Source organism: Varroa jacobsoni, unplaced genomic scaffold (assembly GCF_002532875.2).
Source record: "Varroa jacobsoni isolate VJ856 unplaced genomic scaffold, vjacob_1.0 scaffold_555, whole genome shotgun sequence".
Taxonomy (NCBI): domain Eukaryota; kingdom Metazoa; phylum Arthropoda; class Arachnida; order Mesostigmata; family Varroidae; genus Varroa; species Varroa jacobsoni.
The window spans coordinates 364,046-390,741 of record NW_019213457.1 but is presented as its reverse complement, the minus strand read 5'-3'; the positions used below and the strand labels follow the sequence as shown (position 1 = coordinate 390,741).

Here is a 26,696-nt window from a genome sequence, read left to right as displayed (position 1 = left end):
TTATATTGATATGCAGAATGAAACATGTCAGAAATATGCAGTCTGAATCGGGTCCGATGATTATACAGAAAATATTTTATATTATTGTTTTGGCAATAGCAAAGCAAATTTATTTTTAACCTGCATAAACCGCTCAAATGCATTACCCTTAATTGTTTGCAAAAATGTAGCCACCTCAATTTTTGTGTGGTCCCAAATTCTGAGGATTCTACTTTCAGGGTCAAAGAATGTTTGTATTTGCGATATTATCAAATATGAGCGAATAATTATCCATGAAAAAGAAGCTTACTATCAACGAGTTATAAATATATTTCCCCACATTTCAAACGCCGTTTGCTATGTAACCTATAAAAATATATTTCTGAAATATGATCTGAAGAGAGAACAAGAAACTGAAGCCATGAAACTCATTGATATTGAACTTTTGGAGCGATACCCCCGTCTTTGAATGACCATTTTCCTAGCCAACGGCATGAAGACCAATGAAGTAATGGATGAGATACCAACATAGTGTTAAACATTTGACTACAATGACAAGTGATTATATTTATCGTGTCTCATTCTTTAACTATTTTGTGAAATAAAATCACTTCTTTCCGCGACATGCCTATTTTGTCTTGAAGCTAACTCATTTATGACATGTCAAATTTTACTTATAAAGGAAGGAATCTTATAGATCATAAAGATACAAAATAATTTGACAGCCCTATTTGTTGAAATTTCTGCAGTTTCACTCTATTTTGCGATGAAAACTGAGATCTAAACATCGATTGTTAAAGTCTAATCAACTACTGTAATAATTTTTTGATTTACTTTCGAATAATACAAGACACATTTGTATTATCTTTTAAAACTTGTGAAAAGCTCACAAGAAGACATAGACAAACTAGAGTGTGTACAGTTAAATCGTATATCTCGATCTTAACAATTGATATTCCTCTTATCCTTTTTAGTTTGTTTAAATCTAAAATCTACGATTATATCTGTATCAAAATGTACTTTACACCTCATTTCCTGCTGCAGAATATTTCATATTTGAATCGATACTGAGCACCTTGTATAGTAGACACCAAATAGCAGCCTTATCAAAAGTATTTTGATGAAGAGCGTTATTTCGATTCAGTTGTTTTAAATATAAAATAATGACATGCTAAAAATTTTCAGTTAATTTATTTTCCAATAACTTAGTTAAAGCATATTAATATTTTTGATGATTACCATGATGTACCAAAAACCGTAGGACGATACCAATCTTTATGATGGCACATAATCAAAAAATTAGTACAATTGAGATGATCACTGTACGGTAATGCAGACAAAAATGTAGTTTAAGAGCACTGTACTGTGCTGCTTTGTACGTGCCGGTTACGTGTACCTGACCATCACAATGAATGCAAGTCTCACTGTGGGTTCTTAAATCGCACGCAAGTGATTACTTTCTTGTACTAAAGGACATTCTGCAAAAATATTATGCATCAAAGATAAAAGCGGGCAAGATGCAGTCATAAGGCTTAGTGTCTTTTTGTCCTTCAGTTGATCCGTGCCATTTCGTGAGAGCAGCGGTAAAAATGAGATCTATGTTGCATTACACAGCAGCATTGGTAATCGTCGCTGAATACCTTGTGCATGTCGGTGTACTGGAAGCTGTTGTGGAAGACCGTTTCTTACCGCATTTTATCGGCTCGGATGATACACCTACGGTAGCGTCAGTTTTCGCCTGTAAGTAAAATTATCGAATTGTATCTGTGTGCAACATTTTCTATACACATTCTACATATATTCGCCAAAAGCATTTGCTTTTTTGAGAATTGTACCCGTTTTGTTCCTTCAAAATGCAAAAGATGGACTTGATGTTTCAATTAATATTTTCTGTTAGCTTTGACAATTATTATATGCGTCAAATTTTGATCCATAATTTGTTTGGAATATTTGGAATTGGTTTGCAAATAAATTTTTATTGGCTGGTAGATCTTTGGCTAACGGTTTGAGGTCTACCTGAGCTAACAAGGTAGTAGTTTTAAATATTAATATTAGCTGAATATGAAATCTTTAATCAAGCGTTTAAGCATAAATTCGAGTGCTTATACTACCTATATATAGCTACATGAGCACCAAACAAGATAATTAACAAAAAAACTTAGAATTAGCTACATTTAAAAACCTTCATCCGATAAATATCCAGAAGTAATGGGTCTTGGAAAAATTTTTGAACGAGTGGTTTTAAAGGGTGAACGTTTGCATTATATGACTGCTATGTGACTCCACGTCGCCGATGACGTTGTGATTTTTAATAAAACTGCCAATATCATTCGATGTGTTCTTATTATTGTTCCAATGAAAAACAGCGAGCACTTGAACTCATGGATAAGTAAATAAAACAACTTAAGTGGAATATATCCTATCTATTTATTTACGTATGATCGTAAGATACGAGTATCTCAGCTCCAGCATTAGAGGCGGTTGTAATACACTGTAGTTTTATGCTAATACCATTAGTAAAAAAATACAATTGACAATGTTGAACAACCAGACAGCCAAAAGAACGCAAATTAGTTTAAAATTTTCTTTTGAGCTCCTTGCATTTATTATACCAACCTTGAAAATCATAAAATGAACACTTTTCGATAATACAGCAAATAGGTTTCATAAATGTTTAGAAAAGTTAGCAGCACGCTAACTTTTAAAATTATAACTTAGCTCTGTTGTATGGAATCATTTGAGTTGTAAATGGGTGCAATAAGTATAGGTGAACATGGGACGTACTGTTCGCTTAGTCTACACATTTTGGAAACTTGTGGCTTCCTTAATATATAATACTTAGAGGAAAAAGTTATATTTGAATGTACACCATTATTTATTTAACATAATGAAGTACATAGATAGTCTCTTAACCACAAGGATTCAGGAGCGATTAGCTTATTTATTAATTTTGAAATTGAGTATGATAAAATAAGGTGTCTTTCATCGCGTTATTCGATTTCTATGTTGTACGTGTTGTTAAAGGTCGCGATTTAATGTTACGCACAATCCAATCGAGCATCTCAGCATGGCCCTAAATGCGTACATAAAAATCAAGAGCTCATTGAAGGTGCTATTCTAACGATGTTCCTCGCCAAACCTAATCATTACTTCAAACATCAGTAGGCGTGATTAAATTTCGTCTTAAACATTCAAAAAGTGTAGAATTAGCTTCTAAAGCTTAGCAGAAAAATAATAAACTGAGAGAATGGTTTCAATTTTCCCTATGTTTTCATCATTTTCTATTTAGCAAACTTAACACCACCGGCAACCGCTTCTGGTGCTGCAGTAGACTATAGCCCTATTGTAATCAGCCAGGGATCACCTGGTAAAAAGATTCAAGTTACTATCACCAATGAGGTTTCTGGACACCAGATGCTTAACCACAATGCTGCGGTTCAAGTTGGTGTAACGCCTAATCGAATTCCTCTGGGTCGTAATCGCTTTGAAGGGAAGCCCGCAGCTCCTTTACCAGCCCAACTTCACCTTAGCAACGCTCCGGCCCTTCTAGTGGATAACGAAACTGTAGCTGGTCTTCTTCAACAGATTTTGGCTGGAAACCTACAAAGTGTCGAAAGTCGCGGTCGACCTTTGGCAGTACCTTCCGGTGGTAAGTTGCGGATTCATATGTTGCACATTTTTAGAATGACAGCTGGTTTATTTAATACAAACAAAGGAAATGGTTCAACCACTGACAACTCTTATTATAGCGTGTATATATTCTGAAGCGTTTGATTTTTCAACGTAGTCTACACATAGTTTCCCACACAGCACAAAATAAGTGTTCTCCAAAAATGGCCTCCACACCCCATGAAAATCTCAGTCCTCCAAGCGAAACTTGAGGTTTATGAAATGAGTCGCTAGGGGCTGGATCTGGTTAATACTATAGGTGGTTCACTGACTCGAACATCAATTTGTAAATTTTTGTCATGGCAACTGAAATATACGAGTTTGCCCATTTTCACAGAAAGGTTAACATTGGTTTGCGCAAATGATTAATAAACAACAGCTGAGCATCCAATATAACCGAAATTTTAATTAGTATTCTTCAATATATATAATATATACGCATTTATAATACCATAACAGTTTTAACAAATAACAAGTAACTCATTTTCATATATTATTTGTCAAAGGTCAGGTTATATTTCATTATTAGTTTAAACGATGGAAAAATAAAAGAAATGAATGTGACAAATAAAAATTCATAATTCTACTACAGTATCTCTAAGATAGTTGAGAATTAATATCTTGTTATAGTCATTCATTTTAAAATAACTTGGAAGTATTGTTTGTTATATCGCTGAGTTACTGATAATATTTTCTCAAAAACAATCAAAAACTTATGTAGCCATCATTAAGTTCCACACAATCATTTTTACAAAATTGTTAGTGGGTTTAGATAGTCTAGCCAAAAGCCACCTTCACTGCCTTTGTGGCTTATTGTATATGATTACTATTGATTCATGCATACCTAATTCCTTTTGACAGGCAAACCGGTGGCTGTCATCTTCTCATCGTCCGTGCATGTTGTTGATCTGGGCGATCTTCGGCCTCCCATAACCCCTGCATCGACAACAATTAGCCCTCATACACATCCTCCTCATGTTCCTCATAATGATAGTGCTCACATTCACACGCACGGAACCCAATTCGGGTCAAATCACACGCATGGAACCCATTTCGGCTTAAATCACACATCACTGCTTGAGTCTATCATATCGCCGCTAATGTCATTGACCCATTTCGGGACATCGCGCGAATCTCATCCGTCACAATCGCCGCACCCTACCTCAACAGTGGCAGGGACTCCAGTAAGTGTACGCTGACGAACGATTTGGTTACTAAGCTTTTTATTGCACACTACTTCTTTTGATTCTCGCTTTACATAACTTTCATATACACACTTACGCACATAATGTAAATCGATATTTATCCAAGTTCCTATCAATATCTCTTACGTGAAGTGTTATTACGACACAAGAGTATTCGTCGTATTCATATCTGGTTCGTATCAAAGTACATCGACTAACTCACTATATATTCTTAGGAGTGTTGTAGGGTGATCAGGAACTGTTCTTAACATATTTGTAGATTAAAGCGCAATGATAAAAAGTATAAACAGTAAAAACTGCTTAGAAGTAGTATATGGGTAAAGCAAAAAACTGGATTTTTATTAAAAATTGGATCCAATCGATCGCCCATCTGGTAACAAGTAGATTTGATTGTATATTTTGATTTAAAAAAGGTAATAAAAATAGAACTGTTTTTAATAAACATTTAATTAAACCTATAAGACTAATTTTGACTTCCTACTATCTAAATTATTATTTTTCTCTTCGAATAAGACCACTTTAACTTATTATAGGCAATATTGTTCAGCCTTCAGAAATAACCTAACTGAATCGTATGCCCGTTTATTTAACGTAGGAGGAAAACATGCAAAAATACTATTTTAATTACTTAATTTTCATAAAAACAATTTTCTTTTTACATTTCATTTTACGTAAACAAGATATATTACAATCGGATTTCTTTTAATTTTTTCGTCCATTGTCTTTATTGGTCTAGGCTTGGTCGGTACAGCAGGTTCTTCAACCGGTTCAAATGCAGCCGGTAATGATGATGATGATGCCCATTTCACAAATGCAGGCGATGTCTGCAATATCCTCGACGTCGGCACATGCTTTGGCACCGGTTCAAACAGACAGCTTGTCACACTTAGATAAAGTTTTGCAAGGCATCCTAACCGCCAAAAAACAACAACTAATCAACTCTACGTTACTAACAGGTCACGGATCTCATTCAGGGCATGAAGCACAGGTATCGGGAACTGGAACTTACTCGTCGATGGCTACCACTTCCTCATCGGTACAAACACCTGTTAATGCATTCACTTCGATACCCACCTCAACATTTGTGACTACTATGCAACCGCAAGAGGTCAAAAGCATGGACAATAGTACTTCGAGGAGCAAACAGGTCTGAGTCCTCTCGTTCGCATGAGGATCACACCTGAGCGTTTTTGTGCGCGTTACCCATGTGGATATTGACATACATAAATGATTTATGAATTTGTACATGAAAACGCCAGTATTTGCGGTCATTCAACTTGTGTAGTAAAACGAAGTAGTTATAATACATGGTGTGACTAGACAAAAATCTTTTATTTGCAGCAGCGATGTTTTAAAGAAGAGACATCTTGCCCCATAAAAATCTGTCGTTTTGTAACTATTCTATAAATTACTCAATAAAACTTAGTTTAACCGAAATGAAGCAAATATCCTTATTGTATCAATTATACTAGAAATCAAGCGTTTTTTTGCATTGAAACTTTATTAAAAACTTTAACTCTAAGGTGAAGTAAAAGAGTAAACTAAGTTTATCAATCTGCAATTTAACTTTGCCTATACGTACAATTTTTGGAGTATGGACAATGAGACTATAACGCGCTTTATTCTGGTCCCGTACACATTTAACATATGTTATGTCACAAATATTATAGGTGCAGACGCAGAAGAATTACAAGGGATGAGGATTCTAACGAATAGAAAATTGAGTTATACAATTTGTTGTTTCTGGATCCTTTTATGTGTGTTATACATTGTTTATTCTCTTACATTGGTTATTATCACACCGAGTACGGAAAATAGGTTATCTACTGCAAATTTGCCACCACAATAATTAGGACGTATCTTTAAAAAAGCGAAGAAAATACAACGGTTATAAAAACGAGAATCCGCGTGGAGATAGGGTTGTAAGTTTTTTCTGACGTTTCTATGATTGCGTCTAAATATTATAACTGATGAGTATATGTAACTAGGGGTGACTACTATAAACGTATTTGCAGGTTTCTTTTAGTAATTTGCACTCATTATTTCGATATAAAAATTGAAGCGAAGAATAGTAAATCATGCAGCAGTGAGATATTATATGAGAGTGCAAAGCATTTCATTTAAATTTAACCGAAAGCACGCTCAACGATCTGATATAAAGGCCTAGATATTAATATACCTACACTGAAATATCCTACCATAAATTGTGTGCGCCTCGTTGTTCTAAGTAGTGCTTTTCTCATTTTATTAAATTTGTTTGATGTTTCTTACTTTGTCTTCCTTAAAGTCCCCTACGGCTTCAGCAACATACATGATGTTTAAAGGTTGGCACGCTATAGAGATTACGGGCCGCACTGTAAGTAGCCAAAAATTACATTACTGTATCGAAGATAGGGTAGCTTAAGACGGGCGTTTTTCCCGCAATATCGCAACTGTATTTCTTCCTAGATGCAATAACGAAAAGGTAAATGTATCTAATGTCAAAATTTAGGAATTAGAACAAAATTTTTATGCTTCTCAATGCTAAGGCGCAAAATGCTTTTCTACAATTATCTTAGATCTGAACACAACCACATAAAAAACAATGTCTTAACTAAACTTCAGTTACACGTTTCGTGTTAACTTTGTAAACCAAATCAAAAAATAGCTTAACTTTTTCTTTGTCAATCGCCGATCGATACTCCTTAATAGGGTTCCTTATAAAATGCTAACTTGTTTTATAAAGCCAGTCTTGTTCTAAAACACTTTGCGAATGAAAAGAAATGCGAAATTAGTTCGCGTATGTGAAGTGTTTTACGTGACTATGCGCTTAGCAATGCACATGGTCACATAAATATGTTGCTAGTAATTGAAATCACTTAAAATAATATCAAAAGTCAATATTCAGAGTTATTTTCTCAATTATAATATATATACTAATGTAAATATAGATCAAAATAAATACTGTATAACTTTGTATTTGCGTATTAAACGAACAGCTTGCCCCCGTTGAAAACATTGCAGTATTCGTATAGTGACAATACTCGCCTTGGTGCTATAAGGCACTTTATTCGAAAAATCCAACGTCTTGCGGAAACGACGCTTTATTAGGTCTGGATTGTTACCTGGAGATTGCTAATTACAACATAAAAGCGCGCAGCTTTCCAGAGAATACTTTTGTTGACCCAAAATCGATGTAAGTCATTCATTAGACGGAATAAATTGTTCCATGGACGTCGATCTAATTCTCTAATGATCTGCATACTTTTCCTTGGTCATTTGTTTTTATATATTATTATTATTATTATTATTATATAATAATTAACGATATTATTAAGAATAATAAATACCCCTGAAAATTATACCACGACGATTTTGACGTAAGCGGTGTGTCATTGCAAAGTTGGGCTGAGTCCAACTGCACGAAGATACTACAGTAAAAAAGTGTGCAGTCGGCAGAAGCATTTGAATGATACCGATACCTGGTAAGATGTAGTACCTGCAGAGATATCTAGAAACCAGTGAAAGCTTTAAGTGCAATGTCGGTTAAAAATAAATCCAATCATGGGAAGTATCACGTTGTTGCGTCCGATAAAATGAGCAGCAAATCAAAACTACTCTAATTGTGATTTACTGACAAATTTATCATCGCGTTTATTATTATATTATTAATGCTCTTGTTTATTTGGCCAAAGAAATTCCAGTTGGCTGCTTATATTTCTTTCCATTTACTTATACTGGTTTCCGGGTAATCAAGCGTTAAATAATACTCCAAAATAGGTTATCTCATTTATAAACCCTTCATGAATGCGTACTGGAAAATTTCACTTAGAAGTTACCTTCGAATCTAACAAAGGTATTTCGGGTGACCCTATACTCTAACTATAGCGTCATTGCCATAAGTGACGCCACTATTTCAAGGACACCTTAACAGCGTTGCGGCCTCGGTGGAGACCGCAATATATAATGTCTTAAAAAACTTGCTTTTTACCACTTGGAACATCCATGGGTGAAGCTTAGGTGTAAAATAAAATTCCATTTCGCGCAAAACATAATAGGAACAATTTTTTAATTGAAAGAAAGGGTTCTTGAATCATCACCTATTTAAGCGCAAATGTATATTAATGGAACAAAAAAAATAGAGGAAAAAGGAGTTTGAAGACCTAAAATTACTGTTGAAGTTATGCCATATTTCACATTGTTATCAAACAAGCAGTTTTAGCACAGAATGTAAACCAAAAGCTAAATAGCCCTCGTAAGTATGGTCAACCTAAGTAATTATATAGATGACGTAAATTCTGTTTTTAAGTGTCTATCATGACCAACTCTGGATTGCTTTTGGTGCTAAAATAGATAAAATTAACCTCTCGTTTAGTTCTGCCTTTTTATGACCCAACATTTTTTGTATTATCGATGGATATATAGATTCGATTAACCTCTTAATTTGAAGAGGTCGAAAGTTTAGCATATTTTCTTTTTTTTTAGTAAAATATTTTTTTAATATTTAATTTTTAAATATTTTAAAAAAAATATTTAAAAAATACAATTCTGTTAGGTGCTTTCCAAAAGTTATTTCGCGAAATGCATAACACTAGCAGCGGCACTGAGAAAGTACCGGTCTGCATGCGCCGCGAGTATAGTTCACTAGTACATGGCACAATTATGCCGCATCACGTAACATTGAATTACTGTTAAGTTCAAAATTGACCCATATTGTGTGTTCTCTTTACTACATTCGCCAGCTAAACCTTTCTCGAGAAAACAGAGGCAAGCGACCCTAAAATTTTTGATACTTTTAGCTTTAAATGATCGCTTTTTGGCATTAAAAAGCACAGATATCTTGTTCTCTAGTTAATTTAGAAACTCCGAGTTGAAAGTTGAAAAAAAATTTCACACCATAATGCTCACAATATGTAACAACTACCTTTGTACCATCAAATTTAATTAGATCTGCGGAACCCCAGGTACTTTATTTTGATACAGCTAGACATAAAACGCTCAATGAGTATTTCGAGAGATACAGAAAGACAGATGATCACCCTCCGAATAGATATTCTTGCGCTAAAAGAAAGCAAACTGCAGTTTGATAGTCATTGATTGCTCATATTCAGCTGTAGAGAGCAGTGTTTTAATACAGACTGAAATCATGTCATGCGAAATATATCGTAAACATGACATACAAAATATTATAATATCGATTCTGATAATATATATAACCACTAGCACTAGGGTGAATCATAGGAGAGTTCTACTAAGTGTTCGTATTAAGTTTTTTAATTTTGAAAATGAAAAATCAAGAGTTTTATTAACCGTTTTTAAACTGTTTTATGTACCCCTTAAAGAGCACTGTTTGAATAATTAAATGCCATTAATTAATTTCTTATTTTGCAAGGAAATTCACACTCGGAAAAACTGGGTTCTACACTATAGATTACCAACTGATTAAAATTTTTGAAGGTGAACCCCACAAGCCCGAACATGAAACCATAGACCTTAAATACGCTTAAATGAGATGCCAAGGAATAATTAATACATGTAGCTTAAATTAAAATTACTTTATGCATACACTACAATATTTTATTTTGCCATAGCGATGCACCGGATATTTCTCGAAAACTTTATAATAGGTTCGCCGACGAACACAGTCTATCGTAGCCTCATCGAAAAGCAGTTTGCTTTTAGATGAAGCCGAAATTATTTTAGCGTAACCAGGCGGAAGAAAGCAATTGATTACCAAGACGTTTGCCATTCCACATACGCGTATGCACTTCGCATTACGGTAGTTAATAATCACTACTAAAAGGCAATGACGTACTCCTTTTCTAATCGCAAGTTCAGGAAGGCAGACAATAGTAAGGAGGGCGAAAGTTGAATTATGTCTAATACCAAAGTAGATAACATTAGAGCGAGTACATCGGCAACTTCATTGCGGTTTAAAGCAATATGGCCCGAAACCTACATCATGAAAACCTACAGTATATAGGTTCCGGCAGGTGAAGAACGGAAAAGGCAATGCTGGCGTGCTTATTTGCCTTGAAATTTCAAACTGATGGTTAATTAATCAAAACAATGAGACATTTTTTCTCTTCAGAATTTGAAAGTCCCGCATTGTTTAAATGAATAGAAAGAAAAATATATTTGCATGTTAAATATTTTTTCCTCATTTCCATGTTAGTTATACGTTGGTACTGCCCTTAACAACGTATATTAGATTTATGCTCCATGTGACCGTATTTGTCCTTGGCTACTTTTTTAACGCTCATTTATACGCTCCCTAGACTAGTCTAGTATAAATACATGATAGAAGTATACTTCTTCAACAGGAGAACACTTTGAATCCAATCAGGATTGATTTATTTAATACTGAATCAGTATTAAATATTGCACAAAAACTTTCTTTCCTCACTGAGAGTTTAGACATATCTGTTAAGGTTAGTAAGTTGTACCACTTAACTTTTTTTCGAGTCGTAAGTCCGGTAGTGCCGAATAACCATTATCCTAAAAAATTTTGTTTTTTCTAAGCAGTTTGAAGTAACCTACTATTTGGACCACGGAAATATTTAATCATCTTTGAGCTTTAGGAAGTTATAACATACCCTTTTCTCCATTCCCTAGGGTATTATATGAAGCTGAGATGTAAGCAGTTTCTCAAACTGGCTGCCAGATAATATCTCAACAAGTGCTCGAAAATGCGAACGTTTTTAATAACTCATGCAGAAGGCCAACAAAGGTGGAATATGGTTCCAAACCAAACATAGGGGCCATTTTCTAAACTAACTTCGCTATCTATTTGAGAGACGTCAGCGTGTTTGTAAGTAATGTAACAATTTATAAACACCCATGTACCTAATATCTAATGGGTGATAATATACTTACTGCGCCACAAATAGTACAAAGGAAAAGATTTCAGAATCAGCGGCTGCTTTAGCACAGGCACAGCTCACTTTTTTGCAAGACTGAATGCTTGGTAACATTGTATAGCACCGACTAGCAAGATACGAAAAGATCCCTTTATCTAGAAGATTGACCAATCGCTTGTCTATAAAATCTTCATAAGCGTTTTTGAGAGATTCTAACATGCATTGTATTCCTACAAAAGAAATCTCAACTGGATAGGCCTTGTAATCAAACAACAGTACTTCTTGAATAGTTGTACGACTACCCAAATGTCGCCATCTGTCATATCTAAATTTTTTGTTATTCTTAGCTGGCAGATGTTACGTAAATTGTCGAACGAGAACTAGTTTGCAAAGCTGGAGATGTAAACTTCGAAACAACAATAGATTTTTTCGTATTAGTTGTTTAATCAGTGCTGCTCATAATAGATTAGGTCCATGATTAGTTCTCTTACTTGTTAGTTGCTCTATTAATAAAATCGTTGGCCAGTGTAAGTTATTACAGATCTTATCACGAGACCAGCTTCGTCTAAACTGTGTCTAAAAAAAGAGTTAAAGATATATTAAAGAATTGATTACAAAAAAAATAATTGCCGTTAGACGTATGATGTTGCTAGGAACGTGTAATTAAGCGTTTATTATAGTAACTACTGATTACTAGATTGCAATATCATTGATTAGGGTAATATTAATTTTTATTTAGTTCGCTCTTAGGATTAGAAACGAAAGTAAAGTTTCCTTTATGCTTAGTGCTAAATATTTGTGGAAAAACTGCCTTACAATAAAATATTTTTCTCACAAGAAGACCTCATCAACTCGAACACTTTAACTGGATTGGTTCTATAATTCGGTTCAAATCACAGTGTTACGGCTATGCGAAGATAGACATGGTCCTATAGTCCTAATTTTGTGAACATTTTTTGTTCACTGAAAAGACCCTGTTTATATAACGCTTTTTAATTAGAACTCATATTACGGCAGCACTTGCATGAAGCTACTCCTTAGGAAACTAAATCTTATATTACGGAGACACTCGCATAAAATTGTTCCCCAAGAAAACAGATCAATTATAATAGTTTTTTGGCGATTGCTTTTGGCAGAATATTCATTTCTACCTTAGTTACAGTTTTACAACGAGTAAACATGTGACTAAAACGATTTTTCAGAATTTCCGTAAGAGCACTTTCATCCTGCTGATCTCACATGTCTATCATTTATGTGAATGAACATTATGCACATTGATGGCACTTTTTCTGTGAGTAGAATTTATGCGAAGAGAATATATCAAAAGTCAAAAAACCTCATTTGTTGTCAATCGAACTTACTCCTATTTCTGTCTGAGTACGATTTGTTTTTTTCAGCACAGAACATGCAATCTTAGAGCAAGGCTTTATTTGTTCAGCTGGTTTATGTTAGGTATACGTCCGTAAGTTTACGGCATGTGACAGCTAGCGTTTTCATCGTAAATAACAACCTGCGCATATAACATATTCGTAGATAGATTGTGAGACAATGGGTCATGTGTTATCAAGCTATACTAGAAATGTCGAATATGACCCGTGGAGCTTTTTAGTTAGAACAAAGAGCCAGCACATTGGCTCTTCTGGCATAAATAACATTGGTTACCATAACATGTTACCATATGTCTCACAATAAGTACCTATATCAGGCACAAAGAACCCTTTTTTGCTAAAAAAAACACGGCGAAACGAATTTTTGATGAAGTTGTTAATTGACAAAACGTTATTTCAACGCCAAAAATACAAGTAATTGTGTAACGGCGCTAGTTGCATTATCGTAACACAAATACTTAGTTTTTTGACAGTAGAAACCTATGTCTACAATAGAAAACTCTTAAACAGATACAGAGCTCTCATGTTAAACACAAGTCACCATTTTCAAGATACAGAAGAAAAATTATCTTTGTCGCAAATGCAGAAACGCCTAGTTTCGCAGTTACGCATTTGGGGAACTATCTTGGTTTTTCTCCGAATATCAGTTTTTTATAAAAAAAAATAAGCAGCCTAATTTGAGCCTTTGAATCGACAAGGTTCTTTTAAAAATAAGGTCTGTAAAAAAATGTGCGACTCACATACAAAATCCGACAGGCAGAAACGAAGACGATGACAAATCATTAACTTAATTCGATAGTCAATTCAGTTTCGTAAGATCATCAACTTACAGGTCCGAATGTATCGCACTCCTGAAAGCGCTCTGCGCCTTTATTATACCATCGAATTCAGCAGAGCATATAACACCTCTATGTACTCATTCATGCATTTTGTAGACTTTTATTTATTTGGATAAATTGACCAAATTATCACCTTTTTTTAAGACGTCCGGTTGTGTAAATCTCTCTAGTGAAAATTGAATTCCTATGTTCTACTCTATTCATTATCGTCATGATTAAATTACCTATAATTTACCGATGATACTATTACCAGATTATTCCCAAATTGGCGCCAAAAATGTTTTTAAAAAACCGTGTCGTCTGCGCTTCATCCATTAACCCTTAGCAGCTAGTGATTGGAAAGCAAATAAAAATAGACAAAAATTGGTCTGCTATTAGGGTTGTTTATTGTCATCCTCTTTGAGTGCAGCGAGAGCTGCACCGATGTCACCAGTTGAATAAATGTATGGGATATTTAACGGACAGTGCCCAGTAAAGTGTTTAAAGACATTACGTAAAAGATCCTTTAAAGCAAGCTTTAACTTTGTTGAGTGTTGCGCTAAGAAGTTAGAATGTTCCGACGAAATCCAACACGTATTGAAATGACAACTGAAGATATTGAAGAGTTTCACGAATTCAAGAAAGAGCTCGAGTCTGCCAAAAAGGACCCAAAAGAACAAACAGCACGGGAATCTATTAGACCGGGCACATCTGTGCGAGATATTTGTGAAGCTGTCGGATTGAGGAAGCGAGGAGCTATCTAAATATAGATGAAGAACGAAACGAACCACTTGATAATTCTAATATAGGTTCCAGAAGATATTCAAATTTGGCGGGTAGGTACTATTGTGGATGAGCCCCGCAATTTTAGTGGTTAAGAACTAATTGATACTTCAAAAATTTCTAAAAAAAAATCGTCTTTGAGCTCGACACGATCCCACTTTATAATTCATTACGGTTCGGGGACTTTTTTTTTCTAGGCGTTCTTGAACCGAGCGCACAGATCGCCGATCGAAGTAGCTGTTAGTGAGCTGGCGGCAATCAACAACAACAACAAAACGCAAGAACGCAGAAGGAAGTTCGTCCGGCTACTGCCACTGCCATTCAAGATGGCTAAGAACTCGACTTTGCCAGACTCTAGGGCGGAACTCGCAGAACTCGTCAAGCGGAAAGCGGAGATCGCGGTGAGTGTTTGATACTGGCGCAGCCAAATCCTCTTCAGTGTGTGCAAAATGCAGGGAATGGTTTAGTTTACAAAGTCTTAGCCATTTCATTGCCGGTCGCTAGGCCTTTTAGAGATGATATCAGAGGGAATTCCAGGCTGCCGCCATATTCTCTAGATGGCGCTGCTAGCGCGATTGCTCACCCCCGGGCTAGTGAGCGGCGCGGACTGCCACCGCGCGTATCTTTTAGTTGTGTTTTATGAAACATTGGATGTATTATACTAGGTGCCAATAATATATTTAGACATACGCTGTTGTTTTATAGTGAGATAAACCTTTCGATACTGTGTTTTATATTAGATATCTCAAAAAAGGTCAATTCTTTTGCTTGCGCCTTGGACTGGTCTAAGCGAATTGCACATGAGTATTATATACAAACTGACTTTTTTATACTATGGAACAAACATTTACTCATTTTAAAACGCGGAGCGGAAAATAATTTTCAAATAATTGCTTTAATTATAGAGTATATACTGGAAAATTGATTTGGATTTCGTCAGTGATACTTAGAGTATTAATGATATATAGCTCTGATATAATTTCAGCTGTTACGGATAAGTAGTATGTCAGCATATCATGTGCACAATAAGTATCGTTTATCCTGTTCTGCTGTCCTGCTACTACCTTCTCGTAAATAACTTTAAGAATCAATATTATTTTGTTTAAGCCTGTAAGACTTACGTGGTAGTTAGTGAAACTAATGTTAGGAATCAATCTAGCAAAGATAATTCATTGGGAGTACGTTGAAAGTCTATCCCTTTTAGTTTTGGGCGTACACTTTTTTCATTTTTTATCTGATTTAATAAAGGTGTTTTGAGTGCGTCGCGATCAATTCACTTACAAGTTTTTGTAAACTGTTTTCGAATGTTTACAACTATAGGTTATATTCTGTTCGTAATAGTGGCTTTATGCTTAGCATGAATTTCTCATTAATTTTTATACGGTCTGTGGGTGTTACACCATAGTCGTAGGCAATAATGTCAGAAAATTTGAAATAATATATTGAACTGATACAACAATGTGTGCTTATTTATGTTTGTGAAAATCTAGGAAACGCTGGCAAATCTTGAACGGCAAATTTATGCATTTGAGGGAAGTTATCTCGAAGATACGCAGTTGTACGGGAACATTATCCGGGGATGGGACCGGTATCTTGGAGGAGGTAGCGGGACTCAGCGGCCGACGAATTCAAAAGCGGACAAACGAAACAGGAAGTTTAAGGATGCTGAGCGACTTTTCTCAAAGTCGTCCATTACTTCAAGCGCGGTAAGATTCTACTGTTGTCGCTTTTGTTGTTTTTCGTGTAGTAGTGTTTGCATCAGGCTAGGCATGTATCTGTCGAGAGCTGCGCATATAAAGAGTATCTTATATTTTTTGTACGCTGTTTTTGTTAACAGCGTAATATTAATGAAGTACCGCTAGTAAAGGTTAAAACGATCCATCTTATCTGGCTTGTTACAAACTGAATGATGCAAGTATTTTTCAAGCGCCTTTGGCTATTTCTACAATCTGAACGAATTTTCGAAGTGACCCCTGCGTTCAAGAACTCGCCTCCACTAGAAAGTCTAGTCAAAATGTGTCTTTCTGGATTTATCTGAGGTTTTCCTAACAAACCTACGTTGCTGATTTAGTAAATATTTATTATCCTACAAATCCTTTAGGCGGTCTCAGGCTTGGTGGACGGAGGGGGCGATACAGCAGATGATCTTGATCCCGCAGGGGCTACACACAGCGAGGGAGAAGAAAACGGTAAGCTGTATCTCCCTGCAAATTGCACTCATTCCATAATCCGATAACAAATTAAAAACTGCTCTTAGGTATAACACTATGAAACTAAAATGCCACTATCTGAATAAATTACATAAAAATGGCCGCTTGAAGGGCCAATAGATACTTCTCTTGTGTAATGTATGCTAATTAGGAAAAGCTATAGAATTTCCAAATTGGAAATAAAGTTGTGAGAATAGCTGTAGGTCTCTCAAAAATTGATTTCTGTAAAGAATACTAAATGGCACTACCAGGAGATTTGACGTAGCATCGGGTGGTGCACGGTGACTGATTTTTATAGATATGCAAAAAAATGCCAGAAAATGTTTGACCTGTGTGGCTTGCTAGACCACGGCACAAATCCAATAAAAAAATATGATCCTGGTTTCTGATGGTTCCGCTTAAGGTAGGTTATTATTGTTGACCGTCAAACGAAACGTTCTTATTTAAAGGAATATATTATTAATAAGGTTCCGACTTACAGTCCCAAGTTGTTTCTCACTCCTGTGCTACGTTTTGAATAAAACGTGTAGAGTAAAAACTATTGTCATAGTCAATTTTATATTTGTAATCACTGAAGGAAAAGTTGAAATAAATTGACGAAGTTGCTGGACGACTTCAAAAGTTTATATATAAAAAATACCGAAAACAATAATATAGTTTAATCCGAACTAGATCTCTGACCAAAGTAACTTTGAATCACGCCACTTCTTGCTGTAGTGGTAGCCTTTTGGGTTCCTGTGAGTGAGTGTTCTTTGAGATCCGGATCTAGACACATTACCCCGGAAGATGGCTGCCAGAAGTTAACAAAAAGGTACAAATATAATACCTAGAAGGCTTCACGCTAATTGGTCTTTTCACGGTCCATTTTTGTACAATTCCATCTACTGAAAAAACGTTGCGCTTGTTTTTTCTGACAAGGAAACCCCGTCAATGGAAGCACTTTGAAATAGGGAATTATCTCTTAGTGGATAGTTGACATTTCAGACAGGGTAACGCGAATAGTGTTGCAAATGCCTTGTTCTCAAGATACTAATGTTTTAATTGTGGTCAAAATTGGTTTAATGAATAATTGTTTTAATTGTTTCCGAAAAATTCGTTTAATCTGAGTGGTATATATATTTGAGTCAACTTCCCGCTGGTATTAAAATCGTATCGAGTTTTATCCAGAAAAATGAACATTTAATTTGATCCTGATTAGACGGCGTACTGGAGCATGCAATAAAGAGCTTAAGCACCCCTTTGACTGCTTTCCTAGTGAACATTCGTCTATGATTCCGCGAGGATCCAAAGAAAGCAAAAAAAAATAGTTTGACAAATAATCACAAACCAGTTGATAGTGAGGTAGCAGTGGACTCGCTTTTTTAATTAATGATTTGTGCCACCGCATAGCTCTAAAAAGGATAATATTAATAAAATATTTTTATTAATCAATAATTTTAACATGTTTATTAATAAATGATTTCCACAAAGGAGTTATTCAATTATTACTCGAGGTTACAATTTTTTTCAACTCGATCCATCAAAAAGAGCATTTTTGGTACAGTCTTGGACTACAACCGGTTCGATGTAGTTATTTTATAGCATTGCTTAAGATTTTGTTTATATTTTAAGATTTTGCACACATTTCTATAAAACTATGTGATAATAAAACATGTAAAGGTTTTATAAATAAGAACAATCTTTATACCTACTTGCATCACATGGGTATACGAAAAATCACGGTATGTGAGTCGTTGCATTCAGTCAGGCAAACTAATAATTTCCTAAACCAACAATTCGCTGCACTAATTTAGCTATTTTAATAATTCTCTGATACTATTATTAATTTCAACAACCCGTATACATCAGAAAAATATATAAGGAATTTAGTAAAGCCTAGTTCTATTCGCGAATGACGTTATGCTATGATTTGCCGATTGCATACTGAAATGTTATAATGTCACCGACATCATTATGTCGTAATGGAACTTGTTCAACAAAATTCCAAAATAGTTATCTTAATTTATACTGGGCTGTTCACTTGAGCTAAAATTGAACTAAGGGATTCGATATCATTGTTTACGTTATTTTTATTGCAGTATATTTATTGAGTCAACTCGTGTCGTTTTGAAAGGCCTTTCTCATAAATATTTACATTCAAGTATTAATATTGTTCTCAATTAAAGACTCTGGGCTCAGTATTCAAGTGCCGCCTCTGAACTAACTGAACCACGCTGTATGGAAAGTACAAATTATCATAGCTTTAATGAGGAGGTATATTCATTAACTCGTGATTTCGTGCAGGCGGTAGTGGAGATCGTAGCGGTGCTATCGGTGGTGGTGCTGGAGGGGGAGGGGGCGGAAATGCTTCATCTGCTTCGTCGTTTACTTCGTCATCATCAAACTGTTCAACAACAGCCGGTCTTAACGGAGGCCATTCACCTCCACACCCTCCAGCCTCGCTCGGCGGAGGAGGAGGAAGCCATAAATCTCATAATGCGCATGGCGGACCTCCAGTTAAGAAACAAAAAACTGCTCAAAAAAAGCTCAAAAGGTGAGAGTGACGAAGCTTCGGATGATGAACCCTGCAACTTCAACATCAACATTAACAACAGCAACAACAACAGCAAACACTAAGCTGCAATGGGTTCCAGCTGAAACAGCAGCAGAGCATCTTTAGCCAACAACAACAACATTAACAACAATAATCCGCACAACAAAATAACATCAACCTCAATACAAGGTAAACAATCGTGTTGCACTTGTAGCTTGCCAAAAAAGAGGACATTTTTAAGTTGGTCACAAATGTATTTCAAGTTTAGGGATGATGATCCAAAACACGTAAAGCACTGGCTCGATGTCTTAGATTTCTAGATTTTTGAAAATTAATATACAAGCAAATTTAAGTTTGACATGAATGTTCCCTGAGTTGCCATCATCGAATTCGTTTTACATATTTTCCATAATCTTTTCTTTCGTTGTTCTGTGTTTTACCCTTTTATTGTAACAGCAGCGGCATAGTATCTAGTGGTAGTAGCAGCGGTCGCACGAATAATAACTCTGGTGCAGGAAACGTCAGAAGCAGAAGCGGAAGCTCGAAAGGCCAGCGGCGATGATTGAGACGATCTCCTAATTATAACTAATATCGATGTGATACAATAAACTATGATAATGACTATAGATATATATAATATAGCTCTACCGCTATTATCGCCAGCACAATTAATAATTTCAACAGCTGTATTTTAAAACTTATATGTGTACAATTTCCATTATATGTGTATGATTTCCTGTATGGACTTACGGGTACGTGAAAATTTATCACGCCCAATGTGGATATAAATAATGTGGCGCATTAATAGGGCAGAGAAATAATAGTATCTGTATGAACGTACAGACGGTACAATAACAATATGTGTATGAGGCGAATGGATTAAAGAAACGAAACTAATAAACAGTTTTAAGGAAGATGCAGAGTTAAGAACGTGTATTCGGTCACTGTACCAAAACAGATAAAATAAGCCAGTTCTTTTAATGAATTCAACGTTATTCGCAGGTATTATCGGCAAACATGTTTCATTTTACACAATTTTAGCCAAGTAGTTGCCTATGGAAGTAACTTGAGTTATTAATGGTCAAATGGCCGCGCTTCCACAACAAAGGCAAGCACATGTAGACTATAGCGTGTAGATATGTACTCTAGAGATTTTAAGACAAAAACATCAAGGTGACGTAGATAATGCGGGATAAGTTGGTAACATCATAGTAAGTGGTACGTTAAACAATGGATGGATTAAATAGATGCGTATGTCTTAATAAAGTTGGTGTATTTTCTCTCTGATAAATTTAAACGCCACTTCTCAAACTCACTGTTCTGAATCACAGAAGACGATAAATACGGATACATTTATTAACAATGATTAATTACGTATCTATAGGAGAATGCGAGTATTGAAGTTTCATTACTTTTCTTAGAAGTAGTGTTGCGCAGTTCATTAAATTTTAAATATAGTACAATAAATATTAAGTGCAAAATGAATATACTGTACTATGGTGCTCAACATAAAAAAACTCAGTGTGAGTTAAGCGTAATACAACTTGAAATATTCCCAATTTTCAAGGGTTGAAACCTTTTGGCGGCAATACCATGCAACGAGGCTGTGGCATTGGGGTTTTAGTTTTCAATAGACAGGATTATACTTAAATGCGGGAAAGAAAAATGCACCTGCAGGAACGGTAAAAGTAAGTTTAAATGGAGGCAGCATTGAAAAATATTTCAATTAATAGCTCGACGATTACTGGAATATAAGTACGATTATGCTGCTACAACATTGACGATTCGAGTGCCCGTACGCGTTTATGTACAAGCCACGCGCTATTCAGAATTCATTATTATCATTGACTAGTTCATAGTGCTTGATTATGTATGCTTTTATTTTATCGAGCGTAGTTTATTTACTTAATACGTAACCTATGCAGTCAAGGCTCTGAGCCATTAAAGCACAAAGGCTAAACATCAGTTTTCAGCAAAGAGTAATTACCTAGATAGATATACCACATAAGATGTCCTTATGACGTCTGCAATTCTATTTGCATTAACTGTCACAGTCAGAAACGAATGAATTAAATAACGTATAATTAATCAATAAAATAAATAATAATAAACGATTAAATTAACATAATTTCCTGATGAGCCTAACGTTTTCTTTTTGTTATATAATACGGAGCAGCGAAGTCGATAAAGCATGATATTTGCGGGTACAACTCAGCCTAACCTAAAAGAGGCTACATAACACATTGCCTGTATATCCAAAAGTTCCATGTGGGTCTCTTCAGACTTCACTAGGCTCGAAACTTGGCTTTAAGAATTAAATGTACACTGCGTTGGACAAAATCAGGTCATACATGTGCATGCAATGACAAGGTCGGTAATTCCGCACCTTTTCGGATACCTAACTGCAAATACTAAGTCTTGTGACTCCAACATTGTGGGACGAATCGCTCTTTCAACGGACGAGTCAAGTGTCACTTAAACGAAAAATGAGTCGCACTCCTAAAGTAGCAACACTGATTTACTTTAACTAACCTTATAATGTTTCATGTATTAATTTGAAGCCTTACACATAGGTATTTTACCAAACGCGTAAAATTCGCGTCCAGTAACTGTCAGTTGTATGTCTCATTCCTCTGTTCCCACTGGAACCATTTATGCTCCATTACTTTGGTGGAGTGCCAGTGTGACTACTTTTACCTGTTAGCTGTTGGTAAGTTTAATTATTTTAAACCTGTGATTAAGCCTGTTCCGGACGGCTATCCTCCTTTTTCCTTTTTTCTTCGAGCTCGTTTGTTTTCCCAACCTTGTTCATCACATTCGTTCTTTGCACCTATATACTCCTGTTCTCAATCATCCAGGCAAACACACTTCCATGCAAGGTTGGCCATGTCTGTTTTACACGTCGCAATTCTATCGCCGTCCGTGCGCTACCATCCATTTGTTTATTTTTTAGAGCAATTTACGCCTCTCTCTGTGAACTATCTTTGCTTTCTATAAATTCCAATAGCTGTTTCATCCAGATGGGCCATACTTTGCATCCGATCTGGCTCGAAAAGCTCCAGAATCTAATTACAATTCATAATTCAAAACAGGGATTGAGTTTCCACCCTTCGAGCACTCTTGCAGGCCCTACAAATTTTCTTGTCGGAAACGAATGATGGCGATGTGAAGAAGGTAGGAGGCGATTAGACTTGAAAAATATCGAGAGATGCTCCTCTCTCTTATTGCGTCTATTAACACAACTTTAAAGTATTGAAAACAACGGGTCCATCTTGTCTAATAACCACGTACAATTCTTTGAACCACTGGTTTTTGTTCTTCTGTATTTCTGCGTTTATAAAAATCCCATTGACGCGGCTTTGGTATCTCTGAGAAATTCTTATTAAATCCTTAAGGTCTCTTATATGTACAATGTTTTCGGAAGTTTCTCCCACTGCGTCTAGTATACAAAACAGGCGGAGTGCTTCAAAATCTGTCGAGTTTTCCCAAAGCCTTTTTCCACTCCTAAAGGGTATCTTTCAACTTGTCATACCTGTCCACATATCATAACTTTTTCAGCCTGTGATTATCCCGTAGAGTTTCCTCACACATTGTTCTTGTAAGGTCGTCTTACATATCGCTTTAGCAGGGCCGGCACAATTTATGCTTGGACATGGCCCATTGTGCCAAGTAATCTCTTCCCTCTAGACCTTATTTTCGCCCTGAGCGTGTCCCCCCATCAAACTTGTCAGCTGATGGTTCACTGTGCTCTTCGATATCTTTGTTCGTGCAAGATCCAATCGGTTTGCGAATCTTCTTCGAACCTCGAGTTCCGAGTAAGTTTAGCTGAGTTTCAATGTACTACTTATGTAAAAGACTTTGTTACCTCCCTCGAACGCGGGTGAAAGGTTGTTGTTGAAAAAGGTGTTATGTTCGGTTAATCATTCTTCTACAGTCTTTGGTTTCTCCAAATCCTTTTAACATCCCCAAGGCGAGATATAACAGCTAAGTTCTACAGAGTCAATGTCCATTTTTACCCAGGCTAATCCCTTCCTCACGCCTTGTCCTTTTATGGCCAGTTGTAGTTTAATCCAGAGAGCTGCGACATGATGTTTTTTGAAGTAGTACTTAACTCGCTTGCGATTCAGCCAGTTGTTGTACCGTTTGCTAAAAAGTAGCATTCCCAGTTTCTCTTTTGTGAGCTAGGTGCGTCTTTTGTATGTTGTGAGCGTTGTAGGTCAGTTTATTCAAGCTTGAATGTCTGGACCTCAGAATTTTTTTGAATGTCTTTTGCCTATTACCGTTCTTGCTGCTCATGCCTTTCTTTACTGTGTTATATTAAATTAATTGACTGACATCCTCTAACGCCAAGACGTAAGTACGTCTACGTTTCATTCACTCTGTAAAAACTTGTTGCTCTCTTCCTCTTTTTCATTTATTATTATTAATAAATGAAAAAGAAGAAGAAGGCGAAAATATGTTTCGCTCTTTACAAGCGAAACATATTTTCGCTTGTTACACCGTGTGGAGATATACTATTGCTAATGATAATAATGTGTAATTTTGTTTGCGACTTAAAATGATAATCTGATGCAGTTACCCACATATAGTCTTAGAGATATATCAACCAGTTAAATTCAAATCGCAGTGATAACTTTTAGGGTCAGCTGAGTTTACATGATTTTTTTTCATATTAAATAGAATGTCAATTAAAGAGAGAGAAAGGCCTTAATATAATCTCCTACTAGGGGCAATCAAATATGATATAATCGTTCGGAGACATAAAAACAAGCCTTTTTATTGCGTACATATTACGTACTTTATTAGGTAAATGAAAAACATCTGGAACGAAAAATAATGGAAATACCGATATTAGCTAGTATCGATTACCACGGCTAAATTATTTCATTATAATACTGGGTACTACCAAGTGTATTGTATATTTTCCGGAAGATAACCAGTATGTGTTCATAACCCCATTGTTCTACTGAAGGCACCTCCGAGTGAACGCCAACAGTATACGCTTCTAACCTCGTATAGTGCCAGCAGAGCTTTGGCCAGGAAATGTAGGTTCAGGGAAGTTACATCCAGTGGTACACCTTCTAATGTTGTGTCGGCTATAAACTCTACATTCTGTTATTTTCTCCTTCTTAAATAAACTTACCCATACATTCTAAAAGAAATCAAGGTTTAACCATAATTCGGATTCTTGGAGAACTATTTCTAATGGTTGGCTTACCCATATATCAGCCCATATGCTCCACTAATGAAAAAGCCATTTAAAAATAGTTCCAGGTGAACTTACATCAACCTTGTTACACGACGTTTCAAGTCTCCGTAAGTGAAAATTCATACCCTGGTTAGGCAATACGTTTGCATCGTTTCGTTTTCCAGCCTGCCCTAATGTTGTTTTTGTTTACAATGGTTATAAATATTTGCTCGCAGCTTGATAACACAGTCGGCATACATTTCAAGATCTTTCGGTTTTTGATATGCTATTTTACCCCTAACATATTTCGAGTCTCAATTCTATGAGATTTCTCTTCTAACGAATCACTAAAAGCTAGGCGGTCAGACGGTCACACCCCGTGACTAATAGCTGTTGTTTTAATTAATTAAGAGTGCCTTAACTAAAAACTGACTTAAATACTGAATAAACGACTTTACACAAAATCGCGAAAAATTCTAGCAACTAAGTCACAAGACGTTATAATAGAAGTTATAATAAAATTATATCTAATACGATTAAACTGGCTATCGTAGCCGAAGGAATAACAAGAATTTCTAGAACTATCTTCACGAACAGGTACATGAAACCTAATAAAGTTATGAAGACTCTAAAAATATTTTTGGTCACGCAAGAGAATTTGGATATAAATAACTTTTATTTAGTGGATGTCGTATTCACTTACTGTAATCATACATGTTCGAACGAAATTTCAATCCGTGGTTAGTTATCGCCGATGCAAGCCGTGTTAGAGGCTAAACAATCCGTGTCCAAATAATGAATGTCTGCCATTGTGCAATCAGAGGCATTATGCTCGCCGTTTTTTTAAATCGCTAATTTGGTATAATATGTGCCTGGCCAACTGTTTTCTTAGTTGTTTCATTTTTGGTCCGAAAATATTTTTTTTCTAAATTACGTTATGGGTGCCAAATGAAAGAGCTTCAATTATAAACACAACATCCGAAGTACAAAAGTTTGGCCAAAGAAGCTCAGAGGTTCGACTTATTGTCCTTAGAGCACGTAATCTTTATCGATAGATAGAACGAATGATTCCATCATGGCGTTAAAACGTCTTATTCGGAATATAATTATATTTCTCGTACGGATAAAAAACAATGCCTTAGCACAACATACTCATTTTTATCTCTCTAAGTGTTTCCTAGCATTTGCCGCAGTAATCATGAATAATTTTGAAATAACTTTTTTATTCACGCAGATTATGTAGTATGCATCATATTTTTATTATTGTCTGATCAATTAATAATTAGATAAGGTTTCTTATCTAATTAAAAAAAATTACTGATTTGACTTGATATTGTTGGATCCAGACAAACATGAACTACCATTTAAATTTATAATTACAATAGTTTCCTTATTTTCTTGGAGCTTGCTCACTTTTTAATTATAATTTTGCCCTCAATCCATTACAGTTACCGCCTTCTGCTCTCTTAGTTATTTCGTTACACAATTTGATACCCTATTATAATATATATGGCGTTTATTTAAATTAATAAGTTAGCAAAGTATTAGTGCGGTTGTTTCGTTGTACTCGTCACAATTACCAAACAATTATGTTTGAACAACTACATTTCCTTATTCTAGCAACAAGCTTATTTCACTGGAATTATCCCATTACCTTGTTGCAGTTCGCAGACTTGGTTTGCAACTTACTTATTATTTTTGTGAGTGTATTAAACTAAAATTAAACCGCTCCTCCCTGACAGTTGCTTCACTAGTTTAATATATTGTCCCGTTTTTGACCGTGTTAGTTAATTCGATATGTGTATAAAAATTGTTCTGAATTGTTCTGGTACCCCATTACGTATCGTATTTAGTTATTTCAAGTTAAGTTTTCTCAAACTTTAAAAGCTACAGAGTAAGGCTAGAAAGCTTTTACGGTACATAGATAAATTTCGAAACACAAAACATAAATGCATTTCAATAAATTTAAACAGATATTGCAAAGATTTCCGTGTAGTGTCCTAGATCCTATTAGATATTTATTATTGTATTATCCTATAAAGATACTATTTTTCAAATTTGAAAATAACTGTAGATATCATGGA

General features: G+C 35.5%; 2 protein-coding genes across 7 annotated transcripts; both read left to right on the top strand.

Moving 5' to 3' along the window:
- The first annotated feature begins 1,468 nt into the window (after positions 1–1,468).
- LOC111261426 (uncharacterized) lies at positions 1,469–6,290 on the top strand. Of its 3 annotated transcripts, none has more exons than XM_022834907.2 (4): positions 1,469–1,719; positions 3,269–3,628; positions 4,510–4,832; positions 5,810–6,290. In XM_022834907.2, exons 1-4 carry the CDS (start codon positions 1,569–1,571, stop codon positions 5,939–5,941), a joined length of 966 nt encoding a protein of 321 aa, XP_022690642.1. In that variant the 5' UTR covers positions 1,469–1,568; the 3' UTR covers positions 5,942–6,290. The 3 variants fall into 3 exon arrangements, with proteins under 3 accessions (XP_022690642.1, XP_022690640.1, XP_022690641.1); XM_022834905.2 differs by having other exon boundaries at positions 1,475–1,719; positions 5,590–6,290; XM_022834906.2 differs by having other exon boundaries at positions 1,479–1,719; positions 3,470–3,628; positions 5,590–6,290.
- An 8,011-nt stretch (positions 6,291–14,301) lies between these two features.
- Positions 14,302–20,354, top strand: LOC111261428 (uncharacterized). Of its 4 annotated transcripts, none has more exons than XR_002680968.2 (6): positions 14,302–14,734; positions 14,879–15,082; positions 16,172–16,387; positions 16,783–16,870; positions 19,175–19,613; positions 19,881–20,354. XR_002680968.2 is itself a non-coding variant. In XM_022834911.2 (6 exons), exons 2-6 carry the CDS (start codon positions 15,008–15,010, stop codon positions 19,984–19,986), a joined length of 732 nt encoding a protein of 243 aa, XP_022690646.1. In that variant the 5' UTR covers positions 14,302–14,734; positions 14,879–15,007; the 3' UTR covers positions 19,987–20,354. The 4 variants fall into 4 exon arrangements, 2 of the variants coding, with proteins under 2 accessions (XP_022690646.1, XP_022690644.1); XR_002680969.2 differs by having other exon boundaries at positions 19,884–19,972; XM_022834911.2 differs by having other exon boundaries at positions 19,175–19,424; positions 19,884–20,354.
- The last annotated feature ends 6,342 nt before the right edge of the window (positions 20,355–26,696 follow it).